The 18,913-nt window shown below is 47.3% G+C and overlaps 2 protein-coding genes and 1 long non-coding RNA gene across 6 annotated transcripts in view; 2 read left to right on the forward strand and 1 right to left on the reverse strand.

Annotated features, from left to right (window-relative positions):
* OTUD7B (OTU deubiquitinase 7B) overlaps positions 1–9,192 on the forward strand; it is a 62,214-nt gene extending 53,022 nt beyond the window's left edge. For all 3 annotated transcript variants that reach the window (XM_082648311.1, XM_082648312.1, XM_082648313.1), the window contains 3 exons: positions 347–461; positions 1,425–1,509; positions 2,744–9,192. In XM_082648311.1, the coding sequence (XP_082504437.1) occupies positions 347–461; positions 1,425–1,509; positions 2,744–3,952 (1,409 nt within the window). In that variant the 3' untranslated portion in view covers positions 3,953–9,192. The remainder of the gene's footprint in view (positions 1–346; positions 462–1,424; positions 1,510–2,743) is intronic.
* Positions 492–10,358, reverse strand: LOC309818595. The gene is made up of 3 exons (XR_014296361.1): positions 10,104–10,358; positions 9,627–9,714; positions 492–655 (listed from the first exon to the last, which is right to left on the reverse strand). It is a non-coding gene; the product is annotated as an uncharacterized lncRNA (long non-coding RNA).
* Positions 10,359–10,424: 66 nt separating this feature from the next.
* MTMR11 (myotubularin related protein 11) lies at positions 10,425–17,981 on the forward strand (the record flags this gene model as incomplete). Of its 2 annotated transcripts, none has more annotated exons than XM_082648336.1 (17): positions 10,425–10,490; positions 10,854–10,944; positions 11,387–11,508; positions 11,743–11,803; positions 12,417–12,559; positions 13,031–13,109; positions 13,238–13,373; positions 13,624–13,711; positions 13,871–13,959; positions 14,045–14,169; positions 14,627–14,693; positions 14,886–14,956; positions 15,492–15,658; positions 15,955–16,128; positions 16,522–16,704; positions 17,139–17,432; positions 17,735–17,981. In XM_082648336.1, 17 exons carry the CDS (start codon positions 10,425–10,427, stop codon positions 17,879–17,881), a joined length of 2,103 nt encoding a protein of 700 aa, XP_082504462.1. In that variant the 3' UTR covers positions 17,882–17,981. The 2 variants fall into 2 exon arrangements, with proteins under 2 accessions (XP_082504462.1, XP_082504463.1); XM_082648337.1 differs by having other exon boundaries at positions 10,869–10,944.
* Positions 17,982–18,913: the final 932 nt, after the last annotated feature.

Here is an 18,913-nt window from a genome sequence, read left to right on the forward strand (position 1 = left end):
ATACAGTAAGGTCATAGTACCTTCCAAATGATGCTTTGCTATATTTGTCTTGATAATGACTTTGAATTCCCTGAATCTCCGTTAACTGTCAAGAACATCATAGGTGCTAGATGACTGGTGGGAAGTCATGGAGATTAGTGGCCTAAATTGTGTGCTGGGTTACAAGGGAAAACCTGCCTGTTAAGTTTTTAAATGCTAAGGTAATTCACATGTTACGAACTGAGAAGTGACTGCAGTTAAAGACCTTTGGTATGGTTCAGCCTCCTTTTCACTGAAGTCAGTCTGTGTTCAGTTGCCTTCCTCTCTCCTCAAAGAGACTCCTTGATCATGTTTCTTTCCTTCCCAGCTGTGATCCCACTTACAGATTCAGAGCATAAGCTGCTGCCCTTGCACTTTGCTGTGGACCCTGGAAAGGGCTGGGAGTGGGGCAAAGATGACAATGACAATGTCCGATTGGCCAGGTGAGGCAAGCCTAGCCTTTCTATCTGCTTTGTAGCTGCGATCTCTTCCACATATGATGTCCGATGTCCGTCTCCCGGGGACTTTTCCTCAGCTCAGAGGCAAAGACAGTCGCATCCTAGTTCCAGTGTCTTTGGGAAGATGGAGAGGAGGGAGACAGATTGGGCACCAGGACTCTTGCAGCTGCCTTTTCTCCCTGTGAAAGACAAGGGAATCCTGGGATCTCCTTACAGTATGAGGAGTGTTCTTGCAGAATCCCCAAAACAGTGATCAGAAAATCAAGATAATCAAATCACACTTCTTCTCCCAGCCCAAATGAGAAGGGTTTTAAATAGCTGACCAAAACAGTTTGGTCTGGGCTTTTGCCTTTCTGAAACTTAAACAGCAAGAAAAATATGTTCTCCGCCCCCCTGCCACCTCCCAGAAGTTGGCTTCCTCCTGCCTCCAAACTTCCCATAAGAGCTTATGAATGTAAAAGCTCCTCCCTTACCTCTTAGCCAGTGCCGCCTTCTTCGGGCTCCTAAAACTGAACCCAACTGAGACGGTTTGATTTAAAAACCCAGCGTTTATGGCTTTTTAAATAGTTCTCACCTAATTATGAAAAGCTCCTTCTGAGTAATACTTACAGCAACAACAATAATAGTGGCTGCCGTTTAGAAGTATTTCCTAGTTTCCAGACACTGTGCTGGGCCCTTTTCAAATACTATTTTAATCTTCACAGCAACCTTGCAGGATAGATATTATTATCTATACCCATTATCAACCCCTCCCTGAGTTTCAGGGAGGTTGAAGTGACTTGCTCAAGGTCATAAAGCTTAGTAACTGGTGGAGCCCTAATTCAAACTCAACCCTGTCTGAGTTCCCAGCCATGTAGCCCTCTCCCACCCTACCTCCCAAATGGATCACACTGCTCTGCTTTTTAAAGGTCACAGTATTTTGAAATTCTTTTTTTCTCCTTTTCACAGTGTAATCCTGTCCCTAGAGGTCAAATTGCATCTGCTGCATGGCTACATGAATGTGAAGTGGATCCCAGTGTCCTCGGATGCACAGGTGAGGACTTCTCCCACCCCACCCTTGCATGTCCTCATTTTCATGTCAGGGAGAACAAGGAAATCTGGTGGTGGTTCCTTCTGAGTCTCTTCTGAGTAGTGGCTTATGATTCAAGGTTAGGAATACCTAGAAAATATCAGATAAATTCCAAACGACACTTTTTCTTGCCTTTCTACGTGTTAGTGCCCTTTGTTTTCTATATCTTCTCACCGGCCAGGCTCTTCTTTCTGATACTAAAACACATTCTTCAAGAAAAGTTTTCTGAACTTTTTGGTGAACTTGAGATTGTTATTACTTTGTTCCAAGCCCTCTGTACATAGACCTCTGTGTTGGGCACCAGAGGAGACAGAATAGCTTAAAGGGCTCCTGATACAGTAGGTTCTGAGGATGTCATTATTATCCATAGAACAGGAACACAGGAGCAAGGGCCAACTGATGGACTCCAGTGCTGAATGTCTAGAACTTGAGGGGATGCAGAATGGTTAAGGCTTGGGGTGGTTATTCAAGACTTCCTTGAGATTAATTTTGAGCAGAATTTGGCATAGAGAAATTTATAATAAAGGCCATTCTAGTGTCTATAGAATATTCTCCCTCCTCACCCAGAGGCCATATATTTGTATCGTTGCTCATTGTTCTAGAAGAGCAAAATCCAGGCTTCATTTTGGTATCCCCTTATTACAGAAGGGCATCAAATTGCAGGGGGTGAGATAAAAGTTAGATATTAGATACCTCTTTCCCTGGTTCATGGGAGAGCTGATGAGCTGGGGAAGGACAGTGCCCTCCTAGGTGACCCTTCCCCTGTCATGACAGCAACCCTTCTCTGGAACTAGGCAGTCACTCCAAGGAAGGAGTTCATAGGGGTGTTACCACCCCTCTTCCACATGGCTAATTCCTATAGCAACAGCTGCAGGGAGCCCCGTGAGCCAGCTGGATGGGCTGGAGGTTCCTGGGGGCTTCCCTCAACCCAAACCAATGGGATAACTGTCAGTCACATTCTTTTTTTTTTTTTAATTAAAAAAAATTGTTTTTATTGAAGTATAGTTGATTTACAATGTGGTGCCAATCTCTGCTGTACAGCAGAGTGACTCAGTTATCCACATATACAAATTCTTTTTTAATACTCTTTTCCATTATGGTTTATCACAGGATATTGAATATAGTTCTCTGTGCTATACAGTAGGACCTTGTTGTTTATCCATCCTATATCTGTCAACCACTTTCTTGTCTCTTCCAGGCTCCCCTGGCCCAGCCTGAGTCCCCGACAGCCTCAGCTGGAGATGAGCCCCGGTCCACTCCTGAGTCTGGGGAATCAGACAAGGAGTCAGTTGGCAGCAGTTCTGCCAGCAATGAGGGCAGCAAGCGGAAAGAGAAGTCAAAACGAGACCGGGAAAAGGACAAGAAAAGAGCAGATTCTGTGGCTAACAAACTGGGCAGCTTTGGCAAAACCTTGGGCAGCAAGCTCAAGAAGAACATGGGAGGCCTGATGCACAGCAAGGGTTCTAAGCCTGGAGGGATGGGAACAGGGTCGGGGGTAAGCAGTGGCACTGAGACACTGGAGAAGAAGAAGAAAAACTCACTGAAGAGTTGGAAGGGTGGCAAAGAGGAGGCAGCTGGGGATGGGCCTGTAACTGAGAAGCCCACATCTGAGTCTGTTGGTAATGGAGGGAGCAAGTATAGCCAGGAGGTGATGCAAAGCCTGAGCATTTTGAGGATTGCAATGCAAGGGGAGGGGAAGTTTATTTTTGTTGGAACCCTGAAGATGGGTCACCGTCACCAATATCAGGAGGAGATGATCCAACGCTACCTTTCTGATGCTGAGGAGAGATTCCTGGCAGAGCAGAAGCAGAAGGAGGCAGAGAGGAAGATCATGAATGGAGGGGTAGGGAGTGGGCCTCCTCCAGCCAAAAAGCCAGAGCCAGATGGCGGGGAGGAGCTGCTGACTGCCCCTCCAGCAGAGTCCAAGGCGGTGGCATTGTCTACTGGCTACCCTGGTGGCTTTACTATCCCTCGACCTTCTGGGGGTGGAGTCCACTGCCAGGAGCCCCGGAGGCAGATGGCAGGGGGGCCATGTGGGGGGGGCCTGCCACCATATGCCACCTTCCCCAGACAGTGCCCTCCTGGGCGACCCTACCCCCATCAGGACAGCATCCCTTCTCTGGAGCCAGGCAGTCACTCCAAGGATGGAGTTCACAGGGGTGCATTGTTACCACCCCACTTCCGCGTGGCTGATTCCTATAGCAACGGCTACAGAGAGCCCCCTGAGCCAGATGGATGGGCTGGAGGTCCCCGGGGGCTTCCCCCAACCCAGACCAAATGCAAACAACCGAACTGCAGCTTCTATGGACACCCTGAGACAAACAACTTCTGCTCCTGCTGTTACAGGGAAGAACTGAGGAGAAGGGAACGTGAACCGGGTGGGGAGCTGCTGGTGCACAGGTTCTGAATGGGGAAACCCTGGAGGGCAAGGGGGCTAAACAAAGAAAGTTAAGCTCAACTAATTGGCTCATGAGACCCAGCCTCCATGTTGATGGGGCAAATGCAGTAATGTTTGTGTGAACCTGGCCAGAAACTTTTAAGTGTGTATGCTCTGGAGAGCTGCCAGGCTGGCAAGAGCAGGTCAGGGCTGGATGGTGCCTCAAGGGCTCTACTGGTCCTTTGCCCATCTTGACTTAATGGTACTGAGGAGGTACAAGCGGGGAAAGATGGTAATTCTGTGTCATAATCCCTTGGGTCCATCCCAGGACCTAAGGGAAAGTGTAAGGGAAGATTTGATGTGAGGGGGTGGGGAGGTGGGCAGAAGTCTGGGGGAGGAACTGGCAAAGGAGGTTCTCAGTCAATAAAAGAAAAAAACAGACCAAAGTTCTTTTAGGTTGGAAAAAAGCACATGGTGGTGGAGTTGGGAGTGTGGAGGGAAACTGGGAAATTAGTCAAATTTTCTATTGAGTTGAATTAAGGTAGAAATTTAGTGTTGGATAAATTTTTCCTCTTGAAGGATCTGGAAAGACAAGGCAGTAACATGTGCTTATGGATGCTTATTAGGAGGGGGCTGGCTTAAATCAGTTTAGTGAGATGGGAAAGGGAGAAACTTAAAAGGGGAATCTTCTTCCTCTTGAGTTTGATTTCCTTCTAAACAGCTATCTGTCATCCCTTCTAGTTCGGGAGGAGATTGCCAATTGCCCCCTATCTTTTTCTCATCCTTTTTGAGGGCTGAGCTAAGAAGGTTGTGATTTTTTTTTAAAGACTTTAATTTTATTAAAAAACAACAACAACAACAAAAGTTCCCTCTGGGGAAGGCAAGAGAATGATGAGAAGAGCAGCTGTGTGTGTTGAATTTTCTCCAGGTGAATTGGTACAGAGGTGATCTTTTTTTAACTACTAGCAATAACCACATATTGGGGTTTGAGTGCGCCTTGGGAGGGGGGTGGGAGGAGGACAGACTTTTGGCCAGACTGTTTCAAACAAAACCAAAAACCTAAATAGAGCACTACCATCCTCTGCTGCTGTGTTTCTGTAGAAAGCAACTTATTTTTTGGAATTTTTTTTTTTTTAAAGAAAAGAAACAAAAAGACCCCAGCAAGCAAAAACATTTTAAAAAATATTTTTTTTTCCTCCTATTTAAGTGATTCTTTCTCCTTCCTCTCTACTTTTGGAGAATGAACTTAACGTCCCGGCTTCTTTTGTTAAGCCATAGCTGACCTTAATCTGTGGTTAGTTTATTAAAATAATAAAAATACTTTGTAAGAAGAGATATTTTTGATAATAGGACTGATGTTGAAACTTGGGGTAGGGGCTAGGGGCAATTTATAAAAAGGTAGAGAAATATATTTTAGTGAACTATAACCACAGATCACAGATTACTCCCAATGAGCTGATCTGTTTTTGGGTTTCCCCCTTTCCCCCTGCCGCCCCCCCCCCCCGCCATCCTTTTCCCCAGAGGATGGGAGTGGGTCTGTGGACACAGTAGCGGGGAGCTCCTTTGCATTTTGCACAGCACAAGTCTGGCCAGCCTATGCTCTGGCCAGCACCATTTCTAAGAGCTTTAAACTGGAGGACCTATCCTGGGCCAATTTTCCCTTTTCTTTAAATTTTTTTTTTCTGGGGGGAAAAAAACTCAACTATGCAATTGTATACACTCCTGGGTGCATATGAGGAAGGGGAATAAGTGTACTTAAGTGTCCAGAGTGTTAATTGGGGCTATTTTTCTGTATTTGGATTTCTCTTTTGAGGTATGTACTCATAAACCATCCTGTGGAATGTAATCCCCACATTTGATCCAAGGCAGACATGGGCTGGGTGTGTGTGTTAGGGGGACTCGTGTTTGCCCTGTGTTGCTTCTGCCCAATCAGGAGAGTTGTCATTCCATCTCCCCCTTGGTAACAAAGCCAGCCAAGACTGTCCTATACATTGGAACTGCTCACAATTTAGAAAGTTTCCTTTCTCCTCAACAAACTTGAAAAGTCACTTATTTTCTAAATCTGATTGTTGATTTAATAATTTCCATGGCTGTTAATTCTTAGGCTTTTATTTGAAAACAAACCTGGTGTTAAGGAAGCAATGAGATGAGGTCAAAGGAGATAGGTTCCAAAGGAGGGTGGAGGGTATGTATATATTTCTGGGCAGGACTGGGACTAGTGTGAGACAAGCACGCCCCTCAGGTTCAAAACTTAAGGAGATACCAAAAACTTAGTAATCAAGATAAATACTGTTTTAATGCAGTATTTTTAAAAATTAATGCAAAAAATCCATGACAAGCAAAATATCAGAATCTTAAAAAAGACAGAATCCAACAGGACTGGGGTTAGAGTGAGGGTAGGAACACTGAATTGAGCAAGTACGGGTTGAATCCTGTCTTTATTTAAAATTTTGATACTTTAGTCATTGTGGATTTTTTTACATTAGTTTTGATTTTCAAAATATACTGTGTTAAAATAGTATCTTGGTTACTGGGTTTTGGGGCACCCCTTAAATTTTGTGCCCAAAGTGAGTGCCTTGCTCACCTTACCCTGTTTCCGGGGTTAGAACAGCACTGGTGAGACCACCACCTTATGAACTTCATCCCCTAACATGCACCCAAACAACAGGTGGCTCAAACCCACACCAAGAATTTGCATAGCTCACCTAGCTTTCCCATAGGCATCCATCTATATCATAGGATTTTGGCCTGGACCAATAGAAATGGAAACAGACCAGGGACTTTCCCAGAGAATAAAACCAGGAAAGTTGATTCTCCACTGGACTGCTGTGTTTGGATTTGACCTGTTATTAGATTCTAGTTAATACTTTTGTTTTTAAAAACTGAGGACAAATGAACAAAAACGGAAACCTTGTGTCATGTTTGCTTTTGTTCTGATTTATAAATGAATCAATCCCAATTGCTTTTGACTTCTTTTCAAATAAAAAAGGTGGAAATTCTGGTGGGTGGCCTAGGGATGAATATGGTAAAATAGAGCTTTATTTAGACCCTCTAGCTTTTTCATTAAGAAATACATTTCTTTTTTTAATTTGGGAAGGTAACTATTTATTGACACATTAAAAAAAAAAAACACCCTCTCTATTCTAAAGATGAGGGACCCTGAGTCAATGGATGTTTTTCCATAGGGATGAGTAAAGTTTGTTTTGCTTCATCCTTTGAGAGGGCTGTGGAATGGGAGGGTGGTGAAAAAATAATGCCTGCAAAATGAAGACAGACTCTAGTTGGTTTATGGTATTTGGGGAGGATGAGGGGGTGGAAGAGGCAAGCTCATGCAATTACTGTGTTGGGGAAAAGGGAGGAGAAGAGTACATGATGTGCACTCAAAATTAGCCAAACTCCTTAGTTAAGGAGGGTGTGGGTGAAGGGGGGAGGCAGACCCCTCAACACTGGATGAGGGATGATAATCTCTCAGGCTTAAATAAGTGCACCTAGTTCCTTTAATCCAGGCACTGGGGTACCTACTGAGGTTTTTATTGGAGAGGGAAGATTTTTCAGGGCTCTTATTTTTCCCCTTTTGATTTAAGACAGTGCTACCCCTCCACCCTACGTTCTCCATCTCAGCCCTGATGGAGCAAGTATACTATAGGAGAGGCCTCCAAATTCCTCCCTTAATCTATGCTGGTTTTATTGAGAGTTATAAGATTTAACCAAACGTTTTCCCCTCACACTGGATTCTAAAACAAAAGTAAAAGATTATATTAAAAGTTTGTTGTTTTTTTTTTTTTTAAGATTCAGTCTCTTTATGGAGTGCGGATGGTGTTTAACTCAGTGCTGTACAGGGCCTGGAGGGAAGTTCCTTCCCTCTCCTGTTGGCTGTTTCTTCTCAAGTGAAACTAAAGCTCACAGACCAACACAACAGAAATTAGCAATGACTTTTTGTTGTATATTTGAGAATGATACTGAGCTGGAAAGAATGGAGCTGAATGAATTCTGAGAACCTAGCTTTTGCTATTCTTACTACTTTCTAAACAGCCACATGTCCAAGGTTCCAGTCACATTTTATCTTTCCCAATAAAGGAGGTTCAAAGATAATTGTCCCCAGTTACTCGGACACCTCTGGACTCTGTGTTCTCTTCTTTCTCTAAGGAGTCAGTGCCCCAGACACACAACCACAGGTGAGAAGACAGAATCAGAAGCCCCTTCTCGGCCTGGAATCACCTGCACCCCAGATTTTTCTAATTTCCTTTTCCCTCCAGGCCCTTCAACAACAGATTCAGTGACTCATGTAAGCAGTCTGTCTCTTTCACTTTGTAGATACCTGGTCTGCAAATTACAGGCTGTTTTGCCTCCTGAACTTAAGTTGACTAGCAAAATATGACATCCCCCATGGAGACTTTCTCCATGCCACCTCCCTTCACTGGCCACTTGGGTAAGGGGCAGTAGAAAAGAGAAAGGGAAGCTGGCTGACAGTGGCGCAGAGAGGAGTGGGGGTGGGGAGGACCTTGGCCTCTTTTCTGTGCTTATAACTGGATCTGTGACTCATCTTGTGAGTCACACAGCTCCACCTCCTTCCTCTAGCTGCCCCTCCCAGCAGCCTTCACTCCTGGCACAAACCTGCAACCAGACCAGGATTCTGAAAATGGAAAAATCTGATACAGCCCCTTGCCTCTTCACCCTTCCTTTCATCCACTAAACCTCTACTGGGTGTGTGTAGAATGGACAGAGGGGATCCTCCTGTTACTTAACCCTCAGCTGCTGCCCCCTTTGCATTCCTGGTGAGGTGCTGATCCAAGTCACCCATCTTTTTTCTGCCTGTGACCTTCCACCATTCCCCTGATGTTTTTTCTCTGTATTCCTCTGCTGCTCCTACACCTCAAGTATTAAAGAATAGAATGAGGCTCTTGAATGAAGGGTGGTGGGGAGAAGGAAAGTGGATAATGGATTTTTAAACTGTGGTACACAGCTCTTCCTATTGCCACAGACCTTGGGAAATATTTTCTTCCCCCCAAGAGATTGAGGCTGATGGAATGCAGGTGGGGGTGGCGGGGCTTGGTAGCTTTTAAGACTTCTAGAATCAGGCTTCTGGGCTACCTTCCTAGCAGGTGTATGCCTCTCTGTTCCAGACTGACTCCCTGCCTCAGAATATCTTCACTATTTCCACAGTTGCAGCCAAGACAGGGAATTTTTAAAGCTGAGGCCGGAAAGGTGTGTGTGCTGGTGGGGGGAAGAGAGAGTTGTCACTAGAAAACTGGGGCCCCCACCTAAGAATTGCTGCCTCTGTACAAACTCAAAATCAATAAAACAGCAGCTCGTGAATTCATTACTTTGTATTTTATTTTCTGTCTTTTTCATACCTAAAGTTAGAGTTTTGCGTTCCTACCCCCAGTCACCGTTGCCTACAGTTCCTTTACTTCCCTCCTAGTGCCCTCCCCACCCATCTTTGCTTCTTGGGTTGCAAGGGGGAGGGTGGGGGGATGGGACTGTTGCACTTAACAGAGGTTTCCAACCCTCAGCCTTCAAAGTCCTTAACATGAATCATTAACTTGGAGATCTGATGTCTGGGCTGGAGGGAGGGCTCCTGTACCTGGAATGGGCCCTAGTTTCCAGCTGGTTGTGTGTGTGTGTGTGTGTGTGTGTGTTGGATTAAGTGGATCTTTTCCTTGAGCCTCCCACCCCCACCACCAGAACTTGCATGTAAACATACCTGTACCTGTGTCTGTATCCTGCAGATGTTTCAATTTCTCTCCCTACTTTTCCACTGGACCCTTCACATGAGATATGTTTCATGCTCTCTGGAGAAGGATACACAAAAACACTTTAACTCACCCCCCTCCCTAATTCCCTCCCCAGGCAAAAATACCCTGAGGGCCAATTTCCATTAATAAATTTCTTCTCAACCACTTCTGTTAGGTCTGTAAGGGGAGGCAGCAAGGAAGTCTGCACTACTTTAACATTCCCCCCACCCCCACCCCCTTTAAGAAGACAAAAAAACAAAAACAGCTTCCCAGGGAAGCCATCAGTGAGAGTCCAGGGAAGTGGCCCAATGATTCCAGTTTAATACTTGGCACTACTGCTCCCCTCAAACAGTCTCCAATGCTCATGAACAGGAAGACAATAGGATCTGGGTTTGGGGTAAAGCGGGGAATCTGGGTATTTTCTCACTCCCCCATTTTTTCCTCACCTTTCTTAGGCTCCTCCACTTCCTCTCCACTTTTCCAAAATTGTGTGTATTCTCCTTTAAGGGGCTGGGCATCTCTCCCGCCCTCTCCAGAGTCGACTGAAGTTTCCGAGGAGCCTTCTCTAGCTGGGCTGGACACACCTTTCAAAAGACCCCAAAGCGTGCTCCTTGCACCTTAAATGCTCCTTTCCCTTGAATCTTCCTCCTGCCCCTCTCCCTGACTTCCCTCCTCCCATCTACAAGATTCAGCCTCTCCCCAAGGGGCTTGAGCATCCTCGAGGTTTCCCACCCTTGACCGCTCCATCCCCGGATGGAGCCAGAGAAATGTGGTGGGGGGGCCGGGGCCAGAGTTTCAACGTCACCCCCCAGAAGGAGGAGCCAGAGATGGGGGTAAGGAGAGGAAACGGGCTTGCGCGAGGGGGGCATTGGCAAGAGGGTGTGAATGGGGATGGTGTGGAGAAAGAGGGAAGAAAAGGATCTAGAGGAGGAGGAGGGTGTGTCTCATATCAACCTCAGTTGATGGAGCTTGGTCTTTTTTGCAGTTTCAAGTTCATTGTCTCATTATCCATTAACCAGCTCCTCCCTTAACTATCTGCCAACCCCCCCCCCCCCCGGCCCCGTGCTGAGCTCCCCACAGCCACTGATCTCAGTTTATCCTGAGTGTCTGAGTGTAGGCCTCCAGAGGTGGTTGCTGAAGTAACCCCAGACCCCAGGATTGGAGAGGCCTAGGGATTAACCCTACACCCTTCGCAGCTCTCTGGACCAAAGTCTGTCCAGGGGAGTGGGATGCCAGAGCCCAGGAGTCATCAGCTTGGCAGCTGCCTGGCCTCTGGATGCCTCCCAGGTAATAATGCCCTTCCAATACTTCTGATCTCCAAAGACTCCTCCAAATTTCATGCTCCTCAGACCTTGTTTCAAACCTCACCAAAGGTACCTCTGTACTCCTCTCCTGGCTCAAAGTGCTTCTGCCTGAGGTTTGCTCTCTTCTCTGTCCAGGGCTGGCTGGGAGCTTGGACCTTGATGGTCTCTCTGTTTTCTTGACCCTGTTACTCCTCTTCTCATTTACTTATTCAATAAATATTTGGGTGCCTACTATGTCCCAGGCACTTTCTAGGCTCTAGAGTAAAAGAATATAAATTCTCTCCTCCTAAGCTTTCATTCTAGTGGGGTTAGGGGAGGATCTTAATCTTTCCTCTTTAGATCCTCCTGTCTGAGAGGAGTGGGTGTATACAAGTGTGGGCAGTACTGGGAACAGTCATAACCTGGCTTCCCTTCTTGCCCTGCAGGGGAGCAGATCCTAGCATGGGCCCCAGGGGTGAGGAAAGGGTTGGAACCTGAACTGCCTGGAACCCTGATCTGCAGCAACCTGAGGGTCACCTTCCAGCCCTGTGGATGGCAGCGGAGTGAGGTGAGAAGGTTAGGGCAGCGCAAAGGACAACTAGTGGGAAGTGGGTAGGGGAGTCTAGAAGATGTAGACAAACATTACAGGAAGTGAGAAAGTGAGAGTTATGCTTAAGGGCTGTCTTCTGAGAGTATCAGGGATTGTCCATGGGGACCATCTCTAGGGAGGTTAGGGCTGCCAAGGTAGGACAAAGAATGAGACTTCAGATGTCTTTAGCATCAGTTCATGTGCTTCCTCTAGGAGACTCCCCTGAGCAGTGAGTATGATTTTTCCCTGGCCAACATTGGGCGATTAGAGGCTGGTAAGTGTGGGAGCTTGGTGAAGGGGCTCACTGGGAGTATCGGAACCCCTCATCCTTCCTTTATTTTCAGAGGACAGCCTGAGTGGATGGAGTGGGATGGGCTGGAAGAGTTCCTCCTAGAGGGACCCTGATCCATGGCTGTACCGCTCTCTAGCTCTTTTTTTTTTTTTTAACATCTTTATTGGAGTATAATTGCTTTACAATGGTGTGTTAGTTTCTGCTTTATAACAAAGTGAATCAGTTATACATATACATATGTTCCCATATCTCTTCCCTCTTGCCTCTCCCTCCCTCCCACACTCCCTATCCCACCCTCTAGGTGGTCACAAACCACCGAGCTGATCTCCCTGTGCTATGCGGCTGCTTCCCACTAGCTATCTATTTTATGTTTGGTAGTGTATATATGTCCATGCCACTCTCACTTTGTCACAGCTTACCCTTCCCCCTCCCCATATCCTCAAGTCCATTCTCTAGTAGGTCTGTGTCTTTATTCCCATCTTACCCCTAGGTTCCTTTTTTTTTTTTCTCTTAGATTCCATATATATATATGTGTTAGCATTCGGTATTTTTTTCTCTTTCTGACTTACTTCACTCCACTCTCTCTTGACTTCAGTGAATGGCCTGTCCCGAGTCCAGCTCCTCCGTCCAGGGTCCCTGCTTAAATTTATCCCTGAGGAGATTCTGATTCATGGCCAAGACTTCCGGCTACTCAGAGTTGGTTTTGAGGCTGGAGGACTAGAGCCACAGGCCTTTCAGGTAAGAGGCCTCCAGCCCAAGGACCCCTCTTCCCCTTAGAACCTTGGCATCCTTTCCCTGGAAATTCCCAATAGTCCCCTGTCTCCCAAGATCCCTCTCATCATTCTCTCTGCTTCTCTTCTCAAGGAGTGACTAAAATGATAGTATAATGAGAGTAAAGGCCTGAATTCTAGCCCAGCTCTGCCAATTATCAGGAGTGTAACTGCGGACAAGTTTCTTCCTTTGAAAAACAGGGAGGGTTGCATAAGATTATCCCCAAGATTCCTCCCAGAATTACCATTCTGTCATTCTCTGGTCCTAAATGTGTTCCCCTGACTCCAGTCCCCATGACCTGTGGAAGCTCCCTTCGTTAGGGATTGTCTTCGCTTTTCTTCTCTATTGGCAGCAAAGACAGTGGAGCAACACATGAGCCCTATTTCCTTCTTTTCACTTCAGTCTGAGACAAAGGATGGGATGTCCTTTCTTCTACAGGTGACCATGGCCATTGTCCAAGCCAGAGCTCAGAACAGTCAAGCCCAACAGTATGCAGGGATAACCCTGAGCAAGGCTGGTGAGTGTGGGGGCTTTAGGATAAGGAAAGGGTAGAGAGTCTGAAAAAGTAGAAGCTGGCTGAAGGCAAAAGAGCTGAGCTGGCTCTGGTTCCTCTTCCTCCTCCTCTGTGCCTCCCTCCTGCCCTAGGCCAGAGTTCTGGTTCCAGAAAACCACCTATTCCCCTCTTGGAGACATCAGAAGACTGGGAGATTGAGCGAAAAAAGCAGGGGGCCAGGGGCTGGAGGGTCAGCACTGTCAACGAGAGGTTCGACGTAGCCACCAGGTGATCCCCCAGTCCACCCAACCCCTGCTGCCCCCTCAATCTTCCCACACTTCTCTGATCCTCTAAAACTAGGACTTCCCACAAACTCCAGCCTCCTAGGACATCCGCAAAGCTATCCCCTTTAATTCCTAGATCTCTAAACTTGAGATCCCTTGGAATGATCCCCTCCTAAGCAGCTTCCTTGTAATAACAGGTTCGCATTATAATGAGGTCACTGAGCCAAGCTGTGACATAACTCTCAATTTCACAGCCTCCCCCGTTACTTCTGGGTCCCTAACCGAACTCTGGACAGTGAGGTCAGGAGAGCATTTGGCCACTTCCATCAGAGCCGTGGACCGGTCAGTGTGAGGGTGAGGGTAACGGTTGGGAATTAGAGGGTCATGGGAGGTTACGGGTCATTGTGGAGGGAGGGGATCCCTGTGAGGTCAGTGTGGGGGCAAGGGTAGGGTGGGGCTAGGAGTTTCTCCCTCAATGATCCTTCTCTCATCCACATGAAGCGCCTGTCCTGGCATCACCCTGGGGGTAGTGATCTTCTCCGCTGTGGTGGCTTCTATACAGCCAGTGACCCCAACAAGGATGATATCAGGTGAGGGGAGGTTTGATGAGAAGAATCAAGCGTTAGATATTCAGGGCAGACAGCTTCCCTTACTTTCTGACTCTCTCCCCTCCAGAGTAGTGGAGTCGATGCTCCAGGCTGGGCATTCAGACGTTGTCCTGGTAGACACTATGGATGAGCTCCCCAGTCTTGCAGACGTCCAACTTGCCCACCTGAGGCTGAGGGCCCTCTGCCTGCCTGGTGAGATAAACTATGACCCCTTACCCCATCTCTAGGTCTGCTGACCCTAACCTGGTTTACCCTTTTGCCTGCTGTGGATGAGTACCCCTTCAACCCACTGATCCTTAGTTTTCTACTCAACTCCCATCTCCCACAGACTCACTGATTTCCTGTCTTTTTGACCCCGAGATATTCTTTTTTTTTAAACAGCTTCATTGAGATATAATTTATGTACCATAAAATTCACCCTTCACCCATCTTAAGTGTACAATTCAATGCATTTCATTGTATATACAATGTTGTACAACCATCGCCACAACTTAATTGTAGAAACCTCATAGCCATTTATAGTTACTTCTCATTCCTAACCCCAGACCCAACCACTACCCAACTTATTATTGACCCTTCTTAATTCTGGATCCTGAACTCCCAGTTCTCCTGATCTCTTTGCCCTTCTGACTCCTCTACTCTCTCTCAGATTCATCTGTGGCTGAGGATAAATGGCTCTCAGCTCTGGATGGAACACGATGGTTGGACTACGTCAGGTACTCCCTCTGACTCCTAAATGGTCTTCCATTAACTCTTCTCCTTGGTTCCCCAAGAAGACTGTTATTTGTTTCTCCTTAGAAGGAGAGGGGGAAGGAATTGGGAGTCTGTCTCTGTTGTATCCCCTGACCCATCATTCCCTTCCTCCAGGCTTGTTATTCTCCCCTTCTCTTCCTCACCCACTCCTCTAGGTCTTGTCTTCGAAAGGCTAGTGACATCTCAGTCTTAGTGACATCCAGGGTTCGCTCTGTAGTACTTCAAGGTGAGTTTCTTGGGCCAACCCACTCCATTCCTTGCCTTTTCTCTTTACTCACCTGACTGGATTCTGCTCAGGGAGGGAGACCTATAAAGCTTCCTTGTCCCCTCCCAGTGCTAGCATCCTCTCGTTTTGCTAGGAACTACCCATCAGCTCTAACTCATCCTTCAGTGCTACTTCTGCCTCCCCACTAAGCTTGTGGTCCCTAACAGAGGGGTTCTCAGCCCTCTGTTCCTGTCCTTCCATCAGAGGATGGGGATTGGGGTTGGGGTGGGAAGGAAAATGTGGAAGCTGGTTGGACATTTATGATTCTGCTTCCTACATGTGAAGCTGGGTATTTCTATCTCGGTGGAGTGTATGAAGTGAATCACTCAAAGTCTTTGTTTTCTCTTCACTTTTATGTGCCCTCTCAATCCTACCTACCCCAAACTTTCCCCCTCTGTGCTGCTCACTTCCTCTTGCCATATTTCTTTTTCTCACTCTCTTCTGCCCTAGTTTCTTGGCCTTCCTTCTTTGTCCCTTATCCCTCTTTATCACCCAGAGCGCGGTGATCGTGATTTCAATGGCCTCCTCTCTTCACTCGTCCAGCTGCTTTCAGCCCCTGAAGCCCGGACACTGCTTGGCTTCCAATCACTAGTGCAGCGAGAGTGGGTGGCAGCTGGACATCCTTTCCTGACCCGACTTGGGGGAACTGGGGCCAGTGAAGAGGTGAGAATGTTTGGGGAGGGTACTGGGAGAGTATTATTAAGAAGTACGGGGATGAGAAAATTAAATAGTAAAATCCATCGGAGGCGAATTAGGTCCAAAGGGTTCTGAGGTTGGGCTAAGCTTGAAGGGAGACCCAGATGAGTGAGGGACCACAACCCCCTACCTCAACTGAGATTTCCACTCCCTGACCTCCTTAGTGTCCTCTGTTCCTGTGCCCCTCATCCCCTGTTATTTTGTCATCCTCCCCATTTAGGTCCCCATAACCCCTTCCAACCTCTTAATTTCCCTCTTCTCAGGCCCCAGTGTTTCTCCTCTTCCTTGATTGCGTCTGGCAGCTCCTCCAGCAGTCTCCAGCTGAGTTTGAATTCTCTGAGTTCTTCCTTCTTGCTCTTCATGACAGCGTCAGGGTTCCTGACACCCTTACATTCTTGAGAGACACTCCCTGGGAGCGTGGAAAGCAGAGTGGACAGGTCAGTGAGTTCCATTTTTGACTTGTCTTTTTTTCCCCCCATTAAGAAGAACTCTGGGAGTTCCCTGGTGGGCTACTGGTTAGGATTTTGGGCTTTCACTCCCGTGGCCCAGGTTCAATCCCTGGCTGGGGAACTGAGATCCCGCAAGCTGTGCAGTGCGCCCCCCCAAAAAAACCCCAGAAAACCCCACTACTCTCTGAAGTTTAGTCTTGATTATGAAAAGTGAGGACTGTGGATGGGAAAGGGGGAGGTTGATGCTCACTTTCAGGACGGGACTTTCACCCTATATCTGATTCTTAAGAGATGAGAATTTCATGATTTCTCTCTAGACTTGGGAGAAGGATTATATATTTTTGTTTGTTTAACCATCCTTTTCTTGTTTCCTCTATCCAGTTCAACACCTATACACAAGTCTATACTGCAGGGTACTCCCAGCCCCCAGCTGGGAACTCTGTTAACCCACAGCTATCTGTCTGGGACTGGGACTTACGCTACAGCAAGGAACAGATACTACAGTTCCATAATCTTGGCTATGACCCAGAACACTGCCCAGATTCATGGCTCCCTAGACAGCAGGTGAGGTGTCTAAAGTTCCTAAATTCTTCTGACTCTCTCACAGGCTCATCCCACTAGGTGAGAAGTGAAAAGACAGTGTCTGAGGTCCTCACTCCTCTTCTGTTAGCTGGCATTTATAGTACCTGACTGTCCCCAGGAAGACAGAAATCCTAAAGTTAACATAAAGCATCTTTTTTGTCCTCCTCATCCTTATTAGTCTTCCTGTCTCACGCAAACATTTTTATGTTTCCCTAAAATCAACTTGAATCAGTCCTGAGGCCTAGTCTGAAGGCTAATAAGGAGAGCAGATAAAGAGTTCTAGGGCGGAGGCTGGTAGTTTGATCACACGTGCAGTGTTGAGTGAGTGGCAGCTGGACATTCCTTCCTGACCCAGTTTGGGGAAACTGGGGTCATCAGTTTTCTAGGTTGTCAGTTGATTTCCCTTTCCTCCTTAGCCAAGCTTCATGGTTCCTGGGCCCCCCAGTTCCGTGTGGCTCTTCTCTAGAGGGGCCCTGACCCCCTTGAATCAGCTCTGTCCTTGGCGGGACAGTCCCTCCCTGCTGGCAGTCTCTTCTCGTTGGCTCCCTCGACCTGCTATCTCCTCTGAAAGCCTGGCTGATCAGGAGTGGGGGCTCCCCTCACATTGGGGAGCTTGCCCTTTACCCCCAGGGCTGCTGCTGCCTGGATATCTGGGACCCCAAATCAGGCTCTGGAGACGCTGCTACCTGAGGGGAAGGCCTGAGGTCCAGGTGAGAAGGAAAAACAGGGACTGGGAGTGGGAGAAGGGGCCTGACTGCTGAACCAGAAGTTCTAGGAGAAACCAGATATTTCCAGGAGCTGGAAAGGGAAAGGGCTGGGGGTCTGGGAAATGAGGTACCATTCTTGTTGGTATCAAAGTGGATAGGTCTGGGAGTGTGGGGAAACTGCTTGCGACTAATATCAAGTGGAAACTAGGGCATAGTTGGAGGGGGAAAGAGAATTAAGGATGCCAGGAGCAGAGAGCTGCAGCTAAAATAATATTCCTCTCTGCCTCTCTTCACCCCCTCCCCAGATGGGACTCTCAGCTCCCACGATCTCTGGCCTTCAGGCTGAGCTAGCCCATCTTCAGGAGTTATTAAGGAAATGGACACCAAGAATATCTCCTGAGGATCACTCCAAGAAAAGAAATCCAAATACCATTATGTCCCAGTCCCGTTGAAATTGCTGGCTTTCTCATGGGCAGGGCAGAGGGTGGTCTGGGGTGAGGGAGAGTTTTGTCTAATCCTTCAATTTTCTTACCTGGTCTTGCTGCCTCAGCTTTCATACGCCAGCCCTTAAACAAGCTCACTGACTTGAGTTTCCATTGCAGATGGGTGGTGCTGACCTTATCCAACTCTTACTCTGCCCTGTTTGGTTTAAATAGTTTCTTGTGATTTGAAGAATTAAGAAACGAAAACAAACAAAAACAATCCAGAATATGATCGCATCCTTTTTTCAGGGCAATGCCATCCCTTTTGGATGGAAATTTTGGATACTGAGCTGGTAAATTGTGAGATCAGAGATACCATTTATCAGTGTCAACAAGATGGCCTACAGACCTCCTTCTCACCTCCTCTTGCTGTTCCTGTAATTCCGATTTCTACTTCTTCCTTTACAGTTTTCCATGGGTATGGGAGACACCCTGTCTCTTCCAATTGTATATTTTTGTCGTGACATTTCTATTTAAGGAGTTCATTAAAGCACAATATTTATACACGCTGCTGGCATTGTTTCTTGTGTCTGAATAAAGAAATCTAGGTAAGAGAGCGGTGGGGGGTGGGGTGGGCGAAGGGGGTGTGACCCAAGAGAGGAAGGTACCGACCATATTATATTGCTAAGGAAATAAGGGGATGGGTCAGGGGAGGCTCTGAAGAATTCACAGGCAATTTGGGTTCTCTCTTCCGTGCAGATGGGTCAAAAGACACCCAGACGTTGCTGGGCGTCAGGGTGCGCTCTGGACGTTGAGACAGAGGACTCTGGGCTTCTGTGTCAACCATCCTTCAGCTTTGCTATCACTCCACCTCTGAGCCTCACGTTCCCCTCACTCTCTATGCAATAACGCCTAGGCGAGCTCAGACCTTCCGCAATCCCCTGGCTGAGGAAAAACGAAATACCTCAAGCCCAGGCCGGGGCTGTGAGGCCGCATCTGTCCAAAGGCTGCGGGTCGGGGCGGACAGCTGCCTCCACGCCTTGCGTTGGGGGGTTCCTCAGC

Source organism: Grampus griseus (assembly GCF_964374135.1).
Source record: "Grampus griseus genome assembly, chromosome: 1".
Taxonomy (NCBI): Eukaryota; Metazoa; Chordata; class Mammalia; order Artiodactyla; family Delphinidae; genus Grampus; species Grampus griseus.